Genomic DNA, 16,782 nt, shown 5'->3' with positions numbered 1-16,782 from the left:
GTGGGAGGTTTTTTGGGCGGAGCCTGAGGGGGCGGGGTTTAGGGAGGGGAGGGATTTCAATGCCATAGAGTCCAATTGCCAAAGCAGCCATTTTCTCCAGGGGATCAGATCTCTATTGGCTGGACATCAGTTATAATAGCGGGAGATCTCCAGCTAGTACCTGGTGGTTGGCAACCCTAACTACCAATGTCCAGCATGGTTGGATTTTTGAACCTGACCCCCCCAAAAAATGTTAAAAAACATCTTTCATAGATGAACCGCATCACCAACACTGATCCTGCATGGTTCTACATATAGTAGCTAACCTGCTCAGAGTGAAACAAACTTCTTAAGAAACAAATTTCTTAAAGAAATTTTCTTTTAAACTCATAGAAATAAGTTGAGGTGCTGCACAATTCCAAATCCACCTCAGTTCCTCTGAATTAATATTGATCTGTAAGTCCCTATGCCATTTTCTAACAAAAATTAAAGAAGCACTTTCTAAATTTAGTAACAAGGAATAGATTTTAGCAATCAAGCCACTAGGTAACTGATCAGCACTAATTATAAACTCAAAGTCTGTTTTTGCACTTAAGCCAATATAATTGCTCAACGTGACTGCCAAATGTCTGATCTGAAGTAACTGTGGTTTATCCCAAAATTGTAAACCTACTTCTTTGTGACTCAACACCTGATGATCCTTTACAGATTTTCCATGACATCCAGATGATTATTCTTTCCAACCTGAAGTTCCTCTAGAGTCTGAATTTACTATGATTACTCATTAACTAACTCTGAACTATTCTGGAGTGATGCCAGACTGGGTTTGTTTGACCCTGACATCTACGGTAATCAGTGGTGAAAAAGAGAAATGCCAAGTGGCAAAGGGAGCAAGGCTGTGAAGATTTGATGGATAGTGTGTTCTGGGGTGAGGCAGTTGGTGTAATGGAAATGGCAGTCACGTGCTCCCTTTCTAATTCCATACCCTAACTTGCCTAGTCTTTCAGTGAGCCCAGGCCCACAGGGCCAGAGGTCCCAGGGAATTGCTCACTCACCCACGGCTCATCCAGTAATGCTGCTACAATGTCCCACTGAAAGCACCAACAAGGTCTGTCTAGTCAGATCTGTGACCTACCTGCTGGACATTTCTCAACGCCCTTGGACAGACAAAGCTTGTCGGCCATGATTCTCCCCAAAAGTGCTGGCACCAAGAGGACTGGCCGTGGCCGGCCAGGCCTACAGGGCTTGACCAGAGTGTAGGGCATCAGAGTAACACAGCTTCTGGTGTGGAGGCTGACCCTGGGGCACACTAGAGGAAGAAAAAGAGGAAATGAGGATGGAGGAGATCAGCATCTCATGTACTGCATGTCCTTTTGACTCTGTTTTCAGAAAGGGGAGTTAGGAGGCATCCTTCAGAATGTCCCACCATAGATTTTACAAATGAGGGAATCTGCCTCAAGATTTTTCAGTATTCTTGTTGGGATGCAAAACAAGACAGGAGCTCAGTATGGGATTGGTGCAGAGGTTAGGAATTGGTTTATCCTCGTATATGGGTCTTAAGTTATGTGAAACAAAAGAAAACAAATGCCTCCCTGCATATCCCGTGATATTCAAAATGGGAGCGGGGGGGGGGGGGGGCTGCTCCTGTGCCCTGCACTCGATGGAATGGAAATTTACAGAAAGTGGAAGCTATTGCACAAGACGTTATGCAGTTGTTTTCCCCATGTATCCCTGTACATAGCACATTAATTCTGCATCTAGGCAAGTGTAACAAGAGGGGAAAGCCAGAAGTAAACAGCCTCTTTATTTTACTTGAAGTAAGAACAGCTCATCTGGTATTGACTTCCCTTCTCTCAGGTTTGTTGAATATATATTGGGAACTCCTTGTAAGCCTTCAGATAAATAAACATGTGTGTATCTACTCTGGATTGGTACTTAGGAGGTGGCAAGAAGGATGTGGCTAGAACAAGAAGTAGAGTGTGGTATAGTGAACAGTGTGTTGGACTAAAGCTGGGGAAACCTGGGTTCAAATCCTTACTCAGCCATGAAGCTGGCTGGTGACCCAGTACCTCTCAGCCTAAGGTACTTCACAGGATTTTGGTGAGGATAAAATGGGGGAGGAGAGTACTGTGCAGGGCTCCTTGAGCTGGAGGCCATGTGATGTAGTGACATGGATGAAGCTAAGTGGTTCTGGGATCTGTCTAGATTGGAGATGTCCTGGAAAACCTATGTATTCCATCTTGAGCTCTGAGCATCTAGCACATACATGTAATAAATAAATAAATGTATAGAAATAGAAACATAAATAGAGGTAGGAGGTGAATGTTAGAATGCTGAGAGTTGAAGGAAGAATGTTAGTAAGGAGTTATAAAATGCTGCTGGGGATCAGTGAAGTTGTCTTAGTGGGTTGGATGTTAAGGAGTACCTTACAAGGAAGGCATCCTCTAACCAGCACGATGAAGCAATGAAACACAATTCCCTTGCAGAGATGGAACAATCGCTGGGGCAGGAGTGTGCCCTAGTTCCTTTTTATTTATGTTATTCATTCCAGTCCAAGAAAGGGATTATGAAATGGGCACCAAAAAGCAACATGTGTCCATAATAACACATGCCCACACTTACCAATTTGAAGAGAAATAAGCCAGGTGCACTGTTCAGGAGCAGACTAGCTCCAAGATAATGCTTTTGTACATCCCAGCATTAAATAACAGGAGAATTCTCATAGCAACAATCCTTCTGCCAGCTTGAACTCACCATCCGGCTTGCTGGAGTCCAACAGACTGCAGTCCATGGATGACCACAGTGGATTAACCTTCTTATTGTCTGTGCTAACGATACGCACCAACTTGGGCTGTGCCCCAGAATTCTACAAGGTAGAAAGAATGATCTCTGAACATGAAGACCTGACCTAGGGGTTACAGTCTAAATAATTAGCATTCTATGTTCAGTTTCTATGCTCAGTGAACATAGAAACGGATGCCTGTAAATTTAGCTTCATTGACAATACAGGTTCACCAGAAACTAAGGGGGGAGAGGACTGAACCAGGATGACACCCTGGCATTATCAGCCATGATATTTGGTGAACAGAGTTGGCAGAGACTGAACAAAGAAACTCTGGGTTGGATCCAGAAGTGCACTTGTGGAAGCAGAAAGCATTTCAGCTTATGCAGGGGGAGACATGCTTTTCACAGATTTCCCACTTTCGATGCAGCCCTTCATTCTGTATCCCACACTGTTTGCAAAGGTTCTCTCAACCATGAACTTTTTGGGTACCATGGGGTGCTGCAGAAATCAGGGAGAGGTGAGAAAATCTGTTTCACAAGTGAGGCCTCTCACTTGCAGTTCTTAGGATTTAACCCTGTGTGTTTACTCCACATCTACCTGTACACTTGTTGTATCTACTACCACATGAGGACAGACATAGCTACTCCTTACTAAAATTGTGCTATAGAATCCCACCTTGTGAGAAACGGTGCTCTTCTGTGCCAGCTCCTGTATTAGAGTAATGAGATGCTGCTGAGCCCTGGAGTGGGGAAAAAGGGATGGGAACACATTAGGCAGAAGGAGCAATAATGGGATCTCCCCATTGACTATCATACATGGAAACAACTATTTCAAGATAGGCAAGACTCTGATCGCTGCTCCCGTCATGTCTAGTCAAGTCACGGTACTCACTGGCAGTAGCTGGGGATAGTGCCAGCATCCATGTCCTTCGTGGTGTAGGCATTCACGTGGCAGGCAATCCAATGGGTTCGGCCCTGGCACACTGTATCGGTAACATGCAGAATATCATGGCACCCCACTTGAAGCTGACTGGCCATTTGCCTCTCAAGACAAAGATTGGACCGAACATAGAAAGAGTCACCAGATGTTACCAGCTTGGAGTTCAAGTCGCTCAGCAGCTTCTTATAACCTGTTTGGACAGATGGTATAAGGAATTGTGTGCTTGTGTATGTGCAGCAGTAGCATAGGCTGTAACACAGTAGGAAGAGAACACAGCAGCAATTACTTCTTGAATAAGAGTCCTGCTCCCCATACTCATGAATGGTGATATACCCAAACCAGGCCAAAGTCTTTTTGATGCATGAAGTGGAAAATTCAAATGGCACCCTTCTCACATTAACATGAGGCACAATCTAGCAGAAAGTTCTCCAGTATAAGCCTTATTGAAATGCTCTTTTACACCTTCTGCTCACTTCAATGGGGCTTGTGCAAGAGAACTTCCCATGAGACTATACCTATGGGTCAAGTCCATCAATCTTCCACTCAGCTACTTCTAGCTAACAAATCCGCTGCCTAGCCATGCTTTACGACAGGGCTTCCTTGGGAATACCACTGATTACTAATGACCTTTTGCCTTTCCAGCCAGGCAGAAAGGAGGCATCAAAGTAGGTAGATACCCTTACCCTCCATGTTGGGCCTCACAGACAGGCAGCAGAAACCATTCACCCTCTCTAGGACCCAAAGAGCCTCCTCAAGCGTTGCGTCTTCTAGGACAGCCTTGAAACCTGGTTCCATCACTCCATAGTCCACCTACGGGTAGTTCAGGGTTCAAAAGAGAAATAATCTTAGCTTTAGACATAAAATGCTCACCTGGGGGATGAGATCACAGTGCAACCTGGGGGGAAAATATAGTCTGACCAACCTCGGGCACAGATTCAGACTGGAATGACACTTTTATGTATTACAACAGCTTTGCACATCTGAGCAGGGCCTTCTTTAATTACCAACCTGCAAATGGGCAAAACTAACAACTGCCTGTATACATGCTTTTTCTGTTGTGGAATGGCCTGCTGAGGAGGTATGGAGGGCTCCCGCTCTCCTGGCTTCCTTCAAACTGTGCAAAACAGAATTGTCCAAGAGGGCTTTTCTACATAGGTATAAGGGTGGCACTGTACAAAATGGTTCTCCAATTATTTGGGTAAATTATTAGGGACAGTGGTCTAGACCAGGGGTCAGCAAACTCATTAGTCAAAAGAGCCAAATATCAACAGTACAACGATTGAGATTTCTTTTGAGAGCCAAATTTCTTAAACTATATAGGTAGATACACTGTTTATTAACTTAATAAACTTTAATTAAAGCTTTAAGTCTTAATTAAACTATAGGTACACTGAATAAAACTTGATATCATACTTAGTACTGATCTTATTTATTGATAAAAATTAAATTGTAAGTCCCTGCCATTTCCCCCTCCCCGTCCGGAGTCCTCGTCTGGAGGCCTGGTCTACCGCCATAAAAGCCTATTGGTAGACCTGGCTTCTGGCTGAGTCCCATTGGGAGGCCAGGTCTACCCACTGGCTTTCTTGGCAGTAGACCTGGCCTCTGGAGGCCCATAGAAGCCAATTGGTAGACCTGGCCTCTGAAGGGGGACTTTTTCCCCTCCTCGGAGTCCAGGTCTACTGCCAAGAAAGCCAGTGGGTAGACATGGCCTCCCAATGGGACTCAGCCAGAGGCCAGGTCTACCAAAGGAAGCCCGCCCCGCCCAACAGCTGATAGGCGGGGGGGGCGAGGAACCGCCGAGCTGCCCGCCCAGCAATCGCGCGGCTGGAGGGGAGGGGAGGCTTTAGCCTCCCAACCATTGAGGGCAAGGGAAAGGGGGACCCGGCCATTCTCCACGGTGTGGGGGGGAGACAGTGCTCTCTCTCAGGCGTGCCGGCTCCGCAGCCTGGCTGCCGGGGTGAGCGGGCACAAGAGCAGGGGCTCCGAACCAAGTTCGGAGAGCCGCACTCAATGGGCCAAAGAGCAGCATGCGGCTCTGGAGCCGCAGTTTTGAGACCCCTGGTCTAGACGATGGTGTATAGCTTGTACTGCTTGTTGCTGTACTACTCTGTAATGTTTGCATTATTTAATTTGTTGTGCTAATACTTTTGCTTCAGTTCTGGTTTTGGATATCTGGTTGGTTCCAGATTTCTACAATCCAAATCCAGTTGCAGTGTTTATTGAATGTTGATTGTATTGACTCACTCCGTGTAATCTGTCTTGAGTCCCAGTGAGAAAGGCGGACTATACATAACAAACATAAAATAAATGTAGTACCTAATGCCCTACTAGTTTGGCAGAGGAAAGAGGCACCAAAGCTTCTGTAGGATTCAGAAGCTACACAGAGTGGTTTACACTTCAGTTGTACTCAAGAACACCGAATACATGGGCCGATGATCCACAGCAATTTCTTCTTTTTTAGTTGTTGAGGAAGAGTTGAGGTAATGGGATCCTAAACTCACCATTCTAAAGGTTTTCCTGAAATGTCCCAAGTTGGGCAGTTCATGCTCTCTGCTGCTAGTGACTTACAGTCTGATCACACTTTCCACACAAGGGCTGTTTAAATGTTGAGCCTCTCCAGATGTTATCTTTTCTGCCTTTCTGGAAGCCATGCAGCCATCATGAATTTATTTTTCACAGACAAAATACCATGTGCTTCCAATGCAGGGGAATCACAGTCCCCAACACTCAGAGATGAACTGTTGGGGGATTTCTTTCTCCAGCAAGTACTGTGTGTGTTAATGCTGTGGGGACAGTGGTTGTAGTAGCATTATGGACACCTACTGGCTGTTACTGCAGGAAGCAACGGGAGCGCATTTCTTGCCTATCAGCACCACTTTGAATGCCTTTACTTTTTCTCATTCAAGGCAGTGTCCTCCTGCTCCAGCAATGAATGGCCAAAGAATATATTACAACCAAATGGTCATTCCCTGCAGGTAGGCTTTGCTATTGCCTGAGAATGGGGGATAAAGATGTGGCTGGAGTACATGAATAAAAAAAAAGTTGTCTCCATCTTACCATCACAATTTGTTGGCCTGGTGATATGGACATCTCATCAGCAGCAGATCCTAGCGTGACTTGGTGAATGAAGATGCCCGTCTGGTTGCCTCCAATGACACTAATCTGATCCAGCAGAGCATTGGCTTGGAAAGCAATGGTGGTGATGCGGCTTGGGAAGCGCTGTGCAAGCCGCCGGCGCATGGGTACACTGAGGAGAGGAGAAACAGCAAAAAGAGGGGTGGGTGTGGGGTTTCTGCGCTGGCTCCTTCTGTATATGCATCTGGACCATTCATTATGTGAACCATTATGCAAAAATCAGAAGATGCCTAGCTCAAGGTAGGATATTATGGACCGGAAGTTTTAATCACCAGAAACTGCTTTATCAACAGCACACCCCAGTATTCTGTATTGAAAATGAATAGGTAAAGGTCATATGATCAGTAAAACAGCGTATAGGCATACTGTATATTAAAAATGCTTACACATTTGGAGAAAGATGCAGAATTGCCATCTGGTGCTGGAATCGTTAGTCAAGTTTCTCATCTAGACAGTGGTGTGACATATAGTCCTATTCATTCAAAACTGCCCACAGGTGAAGTGATGGTAAAGTAAGCAAGGCAATGAGCCGCAATGCTAAACTGTCTCAGCAGACCCCTACCAAAATGACCACTTCACTTCCTGCCTTGCATGTGTCTGCACAGTACCATGCTTTCCCCTGCCATTTGCCTTCAGACAGATTTCTTGGCTAATCATCTCAGTATGTCCTTGACATCCATTTGCATCTTGTTGCAGATGGACTCCGTTTGTAACTTCAACTTATCTATCCTTGGTCTTTGAGTTTTGTCCCTGTGGTACAGGTTTCAATTGTAATCCTGTTGAGGCAAACCACACCAAAGTCCATACCATTGACTATTAACATGAGCCCATAGATACTTCTGACCAAAGCTGCCAGTGGTCTGGTCCTTAACATTTACCTCTCTGAAATGCAGGGATCCATGTGGAGCAACTGGGAGGTGCCATCTGTTAACAAAGGAACATTTTATTAAACGGGAGCAATGGGGTAACTCACTTGTTTATCTCCAACCCAAACATGAACATAATGGGCAAATAACACACCCACTGATCAAAAAGGGCCAATAAACTGCAACAAGAGACAGCAGCCACTGAGTACTAGGTTGATACTCTACGTGTTTGCTCAGTGTACCTCCCTTGCCTTGATGGATACAGGGACATGTATCTTTTCTCACATGGGACAGGTGGGCACAGGGAGTGGGCAACCTTCAGCAATAAAATCAGAGGGGTAAGGTTTAAGACTCCCCCTGCTTCCTCTGTGCTGCATTTTGTTTGTTTTTAAAAAAATTAACCGAGGAAAACTGCACACAACTCTTCGTCACATGCAGTTTCCACTGAATTCATAGCCAGTTTTGAGATCTTGCTCTGCTGAGCTCATATTTTAATCCCGTGACTTCAGGTCATATTCAGCCATTTTAATTGGTTGTAGAACACACAAACATTGATTATCACAGAACAAATTATTCATATTTAATGTAAACAAAAGACTTGAAAAATCAAATGCTTTTCTCTATGGTAAATGAAATGGATGGGAAAGGTCCACCAGCTTCCATATGTCTCTTTTTAAACAAGCAACTGCTCTGTGAGTGAGAAAAGAAGGAAGAACACGGGTGATACCACTGAAGTCACCAACCTGCATCCTACTGTTTTGCTTAGCAAAATTTGCAGACTTCCTCTAGCTCAAGAGCCTCTTAAGCTGGAGGCAGTCTCTTTAGGCTTGAGGAATGTCCAGTCCTTTAAAAAAAATGGGGGAGGGGGAGATCTAGATTTCTTTTCTTTTACAAGTCTTCTTTTGCATGGGGACTGAGGATGAGAGGATATGCTTAGAACTTTAGGAAAAGTGAAAAGTCTGAGAGAAAACATGTAGAGAGCACTATTGGCCGAGATGGAATTTAGAGGGAAAAGGAAAGAAAGATTCCAGGCTGCTCTCTAATTCTTTAATGTCCAATCTTTATTAACCTTCTTGGCCATGATACAGTCAAAGTTCCTTTCCATTTTATTTCAGTCAAAAAGATATGCTCAGTGTTCTCTCGATGAAACCACTGATGCTTCTCGCATCAGAAGGCTTCTTATGCTGGAAAAACGGATTCATCTCCATGGAAGTCTCTTTCTGGAGCACTACAACCCCTTGTGGACAAATGTACGAACACAGAGGGATTTTTTGTGATGGTACTCATTGATCCTGAGTACTTTTTCTTGGGGCTCTCCCAAGTCCCTAAGTGGGAAATTGGTGAAACCTTATATATGAGTACTGGCACCTTTATTTTTTCTTTTAATAACAAGCAGTGTGAATATCTATTCCTTCTGAGAGATTTTTCAGTGCTTTAAGTAGTGTTTCAGTAATAGGCTGAACAACAGGAACTGTTTTTATCCTAGTAGGTTTTGATTTTCTTTTTAATTCTGTTGTGAGGCTTTGGAACTAGATCCTGGAAATAAACACGTGTAACACATCTTCTTCACATCTTGCTTGTGAGCATGGACCCAGAATGCTGAGCTTGAAGAAACGTTGTGTTGTCAGGCTGACCTGAACAACAATGGAATCTCTTCCAACAACTATGGAATCTGGGTTGTAATCATTTGTTTTTCATTTTATGTGAAAAAGGCAATGCTTGGGCTTTTGTTTTTGTTTTTTAGTATTAGATAGCCCAGCTAGCCTGATCTCACCATATCTCAGAAGCCAAGCAAGGTCAACCCAGGGAAGTATTTGAATGGGAGACCTCTAAGGAATACTAAAAAAAAGGCCAAGCATTGTCTTTTGAAACGATAGCTTTGTCAGTAGAAATCATTGCAATATTGCATGAAATCTCTATTCTCGAAAACCAGACTTGATGAATATTTATAATATAGGGAGGCCTCAGTTACAAGGCCTACATTGTTTACTGCTAATGCCCTGTGTATGGCTACAATTATGCCTTCAGAGATAGTCTGACTCCACCAAGATAGCATATCCAGCAACTTTATGACTTGCACTTTCTCCCTTACTTCCAATATGGAAATGAATTTAAAGTCCTGGTTATTTAAAATAATTTCATACTAATGGGCTTTTCCAAATGAAAATCCCACTTATATTCCGGGCCCTTGTGGAAACAAATCCACCATGTGGGGTCAAAGTGTTGTAAGTATGTCCTGAGCCATGACATCAGGCAAAATCAAATATATCAATACAATTTCTCTATTAGAAAAGATTATTCCGGAAGCAATCCTAAACAGGTCTACTCAGAAGGAAGTCCCATTTTATTCAATGGGGCTTACTTGCTGAAGGGTGTTCTTAGGACTGCAGCCTCCTTCCTTTTGCACAGAGTCACACATAAACAAAGGTTTGCTGCACGTAGGGGAAAAAAACATACCATCTTTCCCCACCATCTCATATTCAGAAGTGGGATCCTCTACTTTCTCCTCAGACAGAAGAGCAAAATCCTCCTCCAAAAACTCCTGCGAACTGCTGCAGGAAATGTAAGTGATGGAGAAACAGAAGTGCATAAACGAAGACAGAAAATCCTCCCAAACCTACCCATAACATGGAGTAAATTATAACACGTATCTCAGACAGAAGATTCCCAGGGGGCATCATTTCTATTCCTCCATTCTCTATCATATGTTATTCAGAAACTGAGCTCCAGATCAGTTTTTTACATCTGGTGTGAAAATATCTAAGGCCAACACTAAATTCACACCTCCTACTTTAGAAAGGGCCCCTAGGCCCCAGCCCTGACCAGCTTTTTAATTCTGGCAAGAACATACCAGACTCCAAGAGCTGTGGAATCAAGCAAGGATCTACTCTAGCACTGGGATACATTGTCTCTCCCTTTGCTGAGCAGGAGACTCCAGAGGGACATATGATCCACCGGATTAAGAGTGGGGAAGGGCTCTGGGAAACCTAATCTACCCAACATTGTTTGAGCGCTCTTGTGTAATTAAGGTAATGGTAATCTACCAGGGCTGTTATGATAAAAACAATATAGTTTTGCAAATTTAAAAATTACTATGTTAATCACTAAAAAGAGTAATCCTACCCCTTTCCCCTCCACCTTTGGACGATTATATATACTCAATTTCCTGACCAGGAATGAAAACTAATACTCTCACCGCAGCTAAATACGTTTCAGTAGCTTTAAAAATCTGAACTAATACCATTTCCTCAGCCTTGGAATAACCAGGAGTAAACCTGGTGACTCATTAAAAGTTTAGATTTTAATATATGCTCCTTTAAAATATTTGTCCAGTAGCACCTAAAAGACCAAAAAGATTTCCAGGGTGTGAGCTGTTGAGAGTTAGAGCTCCCTTTGTCAGCTTTGACTCTCGAAAATTTATACCCTGGAACCCCAACCACAGCCGGTGGCCCGGGGGGGGGGGGGGGCACCTAACAACCATACCTGGAAATCCTGTTGGTCTTTTACGTACTACAGGACTCAAATCTTGCGCTTCTACTGCAGACCAACACGGCTGCCCAACTGAAAAGGCTTTTTAAAAATTGTGCATGTCCTTTTCCTTTCATCTTTTTAACAGCAGGGTTTCTTGTTGTTATGAATTTTAACCTTGTCTTTCTTATACTGTCTCAATGTCATTGTGCTATATGGACTTTTCGAATGAATGAATGAACGAATGCACTAAATAAATACATGCATTTCCAGATCCTAAGATCCTATTAACATTTTGCAAAACAAAAAAATCGGGAACAAGTTAGCAAAACAAAGTCAATATATCTAGATCTGCCTGCTGTGAACAATTTATGTGTGTAGCAAAATGCTGAATTCTTTCAATGCAGAAGCACATATTTTACATGTACTTGGGTCTAGATGGGAAAAGGCAGTGCATAGATGTGCATGCTCTGAGATGCTCTGGCATACTCACCTTCTAGAAAAGGACCTCTCTTGCATGGCTCTCCTCTGCAGGGAATCCTTGCAAGGTGGGACAGGGCTGCAGGACCGGAAGCTCTCAGCTAGCTCTTGACTTGACCGGCTGCTTAAATCCAACCAGTGCTGCAAAACGAAGGAGGAGGTAGGCCATAAGAACACCCCAACAAGATCATAGTCAGATTTCCTCATTCATTACTAGGGACCCTCATCCCCAAGCTCCGCACACCAGACAGTGGGGCATTGCAGGAGAGGGCTCTGCGCTCTCACTGGGTCACATGCCATTGAGACAGCATCCTGCAATGCCTTACACTGCCATGCAGTTGGGTGGGGGAGTCTAAAGCGTTAAGAGGAGGGGAGGAGTTATAAACCTCAGATATGCTCAAGAGGCTGTCCTGGTTGTCATCCCGGAGGCAAACTGCATGCATGCGCATTAGCGGCTGCTTCCTCTTTGGACAATACTGCGTGGACTCTGAGCAGGAAGGCCCATCCCTCTGAACCTGCTAAGGAAACACACAGAGAGTGCATTCAGAAGACAGCCTTTACTCACAAGACATCAAGCAGCACAAGGTCAGTCATGCTTGTAGACAAGCTGGCATGTGTCCAAAGGAGGGCAATGAAGATGGTGAGGGGTCTGGAGACCAAGGAAAGGTTGAAGGAGCTTGGTATGTTTAGCCTGGACAGGAAATGACCGAGAGGTGATATGATAACCATCTTCAAGTACTTGAAGGGCTGCCATATAGAGGAAGGTGCAGAGTTGTTTTCTATTGCCCAAGAAGGATGGACCAGAACCAACAGGTTGAAATTAAATCAAAAGAGTTTTTGGCTAAACATTAGGAAGAACTTCCTGACAGTTAGAACGGTTCCTCAGAGGAACAGGCTTCCTTGGGAGGTGGTGGGCTCTCCTTCTTTGGAGGTTTTTAAGCAGAGGCTAGATGGCCATCTGTCAGCAATGCTAATTCTGTGAATTTAGATAGATCATGACAGAGAGGGCAGAAAGGGTTGCACCAGTGCTTGACTCTCATGACCCTTTCTTATATGCCCAGGGTAATGTCAATCGCCACTTTGCGGGGAGGTAATTGTGAATTTCCTGCATTGTGCAGGGGGTTGGACTAGATGACCCTGGAGGTCCCTTCCAACTCTGTTTCTATGATATCTATACGGGGGGGGGGGGGAACCCTAGAAGGGAGCAACCCCATAGCCCTGAGCAATAAAGACAGTAACTTCTCTACTGCATCAGTCATTTCCAAAATGTATGGTGCAGGGTAAACTAAATTATGGATGGCTCTTGTGAGCCCACTCATTGCCTGGTATATATATCTGTGCATGATTTGTTGCTGTAGCCTTGCCTTCTTCCAAATGGCCTCCCCTGAGAGTGGGTGTGGTTGGATCACAACTACTCCTGATGCAGACATCCGGAGGCTGCCTGTTGCATGGGTCTTGCGCTGAGCTTTGCATATCTAGCATGCTGACTCATACAGAAACACAGGGGAGGCACTCAGCTACAGCTGGGCAGCTCTTGCTCTCTAATGCTCAAAACAGGAGCTTTTTTGGAGTACAAGGACACAAGTCTCTACTTATAGATTCAAAACACTGCTGCTGATGCACTGTTAAAAGTAGTACACAAGAAGAACAAAGTTTGGATGAGGAAAACCAGACTAAGATACATGACAGGTCAAGACAAAATCCAAGCATCATACTATTGGGAACACTGGCAAGATCTGCCAGAAAAGGGAAACACTTTTCTATGAGCCCAGAACTGTGAGGCAACATAATGTTTCCTGTCACAGGGGAAATCAACTTCATCTCTGGCTCTGCATTCCCATCTCTATGCCCCCCCCTCCTTCCCACACCTCACCGCCAACGCTGAGCCGCTCAGGCCCGCCTCTTTCCTGAATTCCCAGATCTGTTCAGTGAGCTCAAAGACTCTGCGACGGAGTGAATCTTTCTCACGTAGACTGTGGGAAATTTCTGCCTGGGCAGCATCTCTTGCACTGTAAGCCTGAAGAAAGAGGACAAAAACATATTTAAATTGCAGATAGCAGTATAAATTGCACAGATAAAGCAGACATCAGGCTAGGAAACTTTCTCAGGATGGCTGGATACTGGGCTACTAGTAAAGCAGCATCCAAAATCTGTGGGCTGTAACCCAGGGAAGATTAACACAAGAAGCTGCCTTATGCAGAGTCACACCACTGATCTATCGAGGCCAGTATTGTGTACTCCGACTAGCACCAGCTCTCCAGGGTCTCCCGTTATGTAGAGATCTATTCATCTACTGCTACCTGATCCTTTTAACTGGAAATGCCAGGGATGGAACTGGGGACATTCTGCAGTCAAGGCAGATGCTCTGCCACTGAGCCATGGCCCCTCCCTAGACCAAATCAAAACACAATAAATGCCTGGGAAGCATCAAACACCTCTAGGGAATGTGTATTCTTGTTCTAATCCAACATAATCTTCTTAATGGAGGGGGCAGAAGGAGTCACACATGAACACATGAAGCTGCCTTATACTGAATCAGACCCTTGGTCCATCAAAGTCAGTATCGTCTACTCAGACTGGCAACAGCTCTCCAGGGTCTCAGGTAAAGGACTTTCACATCACCTACTTGCTTGGTCCCTTTAACTGGAGATGATGGAGATTGAACCTGGAACGTTCTGCATGCCAAGCAGATGCTCTGCCACTGAGCCACAGTGCCTGGGGCCCCAGAGTAGCTCTCAGCGGCATTCTGCAGATATTTTTTAACAGCTAGATGGTAGATGCCTCCCATAATCTCACTGTTAGCAACAATTTCTGAGCCCCAGTGCTTGACTCTATGCAATAACAGGTATTATTTGATGCAGGACTTCTGTAACAATTGCAAATTCTGTGACTGCAGGAATCTAGTGTCCCTGCTAATTTGCCAGCTAGTCTCCTCCCATGTTTTGGCAACGTCCTCATCTCCTGTGTTTAAAAGGCCTCTCTCCTTGCCAGTCAGACCTCTGATACCTGATCTCTCTCTCTCCGCAGGTCATCCACTTGTGCCTGGAGGGCGCTAATTTTCTCCTTGTAAATCTCACAGTCCACCTTCATCCTCTGGCACTCGATCAGAGTGTGTTGTCTTTCTTCCCAGCACTGTGGAGACACATGAAGGGAGCATGACAACAGTACTTAGCATTTACAAAACACTTTCCACCATAGTGCACATCACAAATGTCTGAAGCCCACTTTATAGAAAGACTCATTTTGATTGGCTGTTCCTAATGTGTTTTAGTAACAACCTTGCAGCAGTATCTGTACATTTTCACTTACTCATTGCTTATCTGTTTGAACTAGGGTTGCCAGCTCCGTGTTGGGAAACGCCTGGAGATTTTGGGGGTGGAGCCTCAGGAGGGGAGGATTTGGGGAGAGGAGGGACTTCAATGGGGTAAATTGCCATAGGATCTACCTTTCAAAGGGGCCATTTTCTCCAGGTGAACTGATCTCTGTCGCCTGGAGATCCATTGTAATAGCAAGAGATCTTTAGCCACCACCTGGCTTGGCAACCCTAGTTTGAACCTCTGACCTTTCATCACCCATTATTTGTAAACTGCTAATTCAGGCACACAGAGAGCTCCCACTTTGAAGATTTATGATCGGATTCCCACCTTTCTACCTTTATCTCACACAGAATGTACCCTTCAAAGATTCATGGTGGAATTCACTCTCTGCCTTAACTCCCCGCCCCATTCTTCCCCTTAAGTAGGATTCCCAGTTTCATTTCCACATATCTGAAGAGAAGCTCCTATTGAAATAAATGTTGTTAGTCTTTAAGATGCTGCTGAACTTTTGTGTAAGGCCATGCAGTAAGTTCATAGCTGACATGAGGCTTGGGGACTCTTCATCGGTCAGTCTCTTAACCAGTGTGCTACAACTAAGGTTGCCAGGTCCCCTAACACAACTGGCGGGAGCTTCGTTGGATCGGGGCTGGGGGGGCATGAAGATCCATGTGCGCTGTGACGTCACTTCTGGGTTTAACCCAGAAGCAGGCATTGTGCGGGACACTCTAGTGCATTCCTCCAAAAACTCTATAGAAACCATAGAGGGGTTTTTTTTTGGGGGGGAGAGTACTAGAATGTCGCTGGCATCACACCATGCGCACTGTACACACAGATCGCCACCCCGCCCCTCAGCTGGCCTACTTCTGCTCACCGGCCAGCTGAGGGGTGTGTGGGAAGCCTGGTTAATTGGTGGGCAATTGCCCATCATAAGTGGGCATATGACAACCCTAGCTACAACTATTTGCTGAAGCTGAACAAAGAACCACAAAGCATCAATCTTTCATTATCCCAGTTCTTAAGATCTAATTTACTCAATACATTTTTATCCTGCTCTATCTCTAAGGAGGTCAAAGTGTCATGCATGGTTCTCTCTCCTCCTCCCTTTTAACCTCACAACAACCCTGTGAGGTAGGTTAGACTGAGACAAAGTGACTGACCCAAGGTCACCCAGTGAGTTTCATGAGAAAACCATGTCTGTCAAGGCCACCACGGGTGACACAGCACTCACCTGCTTGCGCTGATTCTCAGCAAGCGCTGCCTGCTCCCTTAACGAGTGGATTCGGTTCAGCAGCTCCTGCTTGCCCTCCAGAGCCTCATCAAGGGTCTGCTCTAGAATGTCCTTCTGTACCTGGCAAAATTAAACAGGGTCTTTAGAGAGACACTTTCCTCCCCTCCTTCCCTAAGAGGGGCAGACAGAAGCAGCACCCCTTCTGCGGAGATTAGATACATGGAAATTTGCTTCCCCAAGCTACAGCCAGTGCAGTTAAACTATGAACACACAGAACATTATGCTGACCTGTGCAAAACAACCTTGAATTTTGCACAATTTGGGGGAAGGGCTGTGGCTCATTTAAACTGGTTCAACTTCCAGCATCTCCAGATTAAGGGGTCAGATAGTAGGTAATGGGAAAGACCTTGACCTCAGACAGGTGCCAGTCAGAGTAGATAATACTGACCTTAATAAACCAGTGGTCTGACTCAGAATAAGGCAGCTTTGTGTGTCCATAAAATGTATGTAAGCCACCGCAAGTTTTCAACATGAATTTGCAAAAAAGATAGCAGTGACATTGTCTCTGATTTAAGACTGTAAGAA

The 16,782-nt window shown here is 44.8% G+C and overlaps 1 protein-coding gene across 1 annotated transcript in view; it reads right to left on the bottom strand.

Annotated features, from left to right (window-relative positions):
- The window catches only part of CARD14 (caspase recruitment domain family member 14), a 28,454-nt gene that overhangs the window by 1,879 nt on the left and 9,793 nt on the right, over nt 1-16,782 (bottom strand). The window contains exons 6-18 of the mRNA XM_056861794.1: nt 16,198-16,317; nt 14,659-14,784; nt 13,553-13,669; nt 12,039-12,170; nt 11,666-11,793; nt 10,162-10,256; nt 7,717-7,762; nt 6,761-6,950; nt 4,387-4,513; nt 3,656-3,893; nt 3,440-3,503; nt 2,734-2,845; nt 1,115-1,288 (exon numbers count right to left, since the gene is read on the bottom strand). Of these exons, the coding sequence (XP_056717772.1) occupies nt 1,115-1,288; nt 2,734-2,845; nt 3,440-3,503; nt 3,656-3,893; nt 4,387-4,513; nt 6,761-6,950; nt 7,717-7,762; nt 10,162-10,256; nt 11,666-11,793; nt 12,039-12,170; nt 13,553-13,669; nt 14,659-14,784; nt 16,198-16,317 (1,669 nt within the window). The remainder of the gene's footprint in view (nt 1-1,114; nt 1,289-2,733; nt 2,846-3,439; nt 3,504-3,655; nt 3,894-4,386; nt 4,514-6,760; nt 6,951-7,716; nt 7,763-10,161; nt 10,257-11,665; nt 11,794-12,038; nt 12,171-13,552; nt 13,670-14,658; nt 14,785-16,197; nt 16,318-16,782) is intronic.

The sequence above is a fragment of the Euleptes europaea genome, chromosome 1 (assembly GCF_029931775.1).
Source record: "Euleptes europaea isolate rEulEur1 chromosome 1, rEulEur1.hap1, whole genome shotgun sequence".
Lineage (NCBI taxonomy): Eukaryota > Metazoa > Chordata > Lepidosauria > Squamata > Sphaerodactylidae > Euleptes > Euleptes europaea.
Note: the sequence above shows the minus strand (reverse complement) of the source record. Positions and strands in the feature narration are given on the sequence as shown.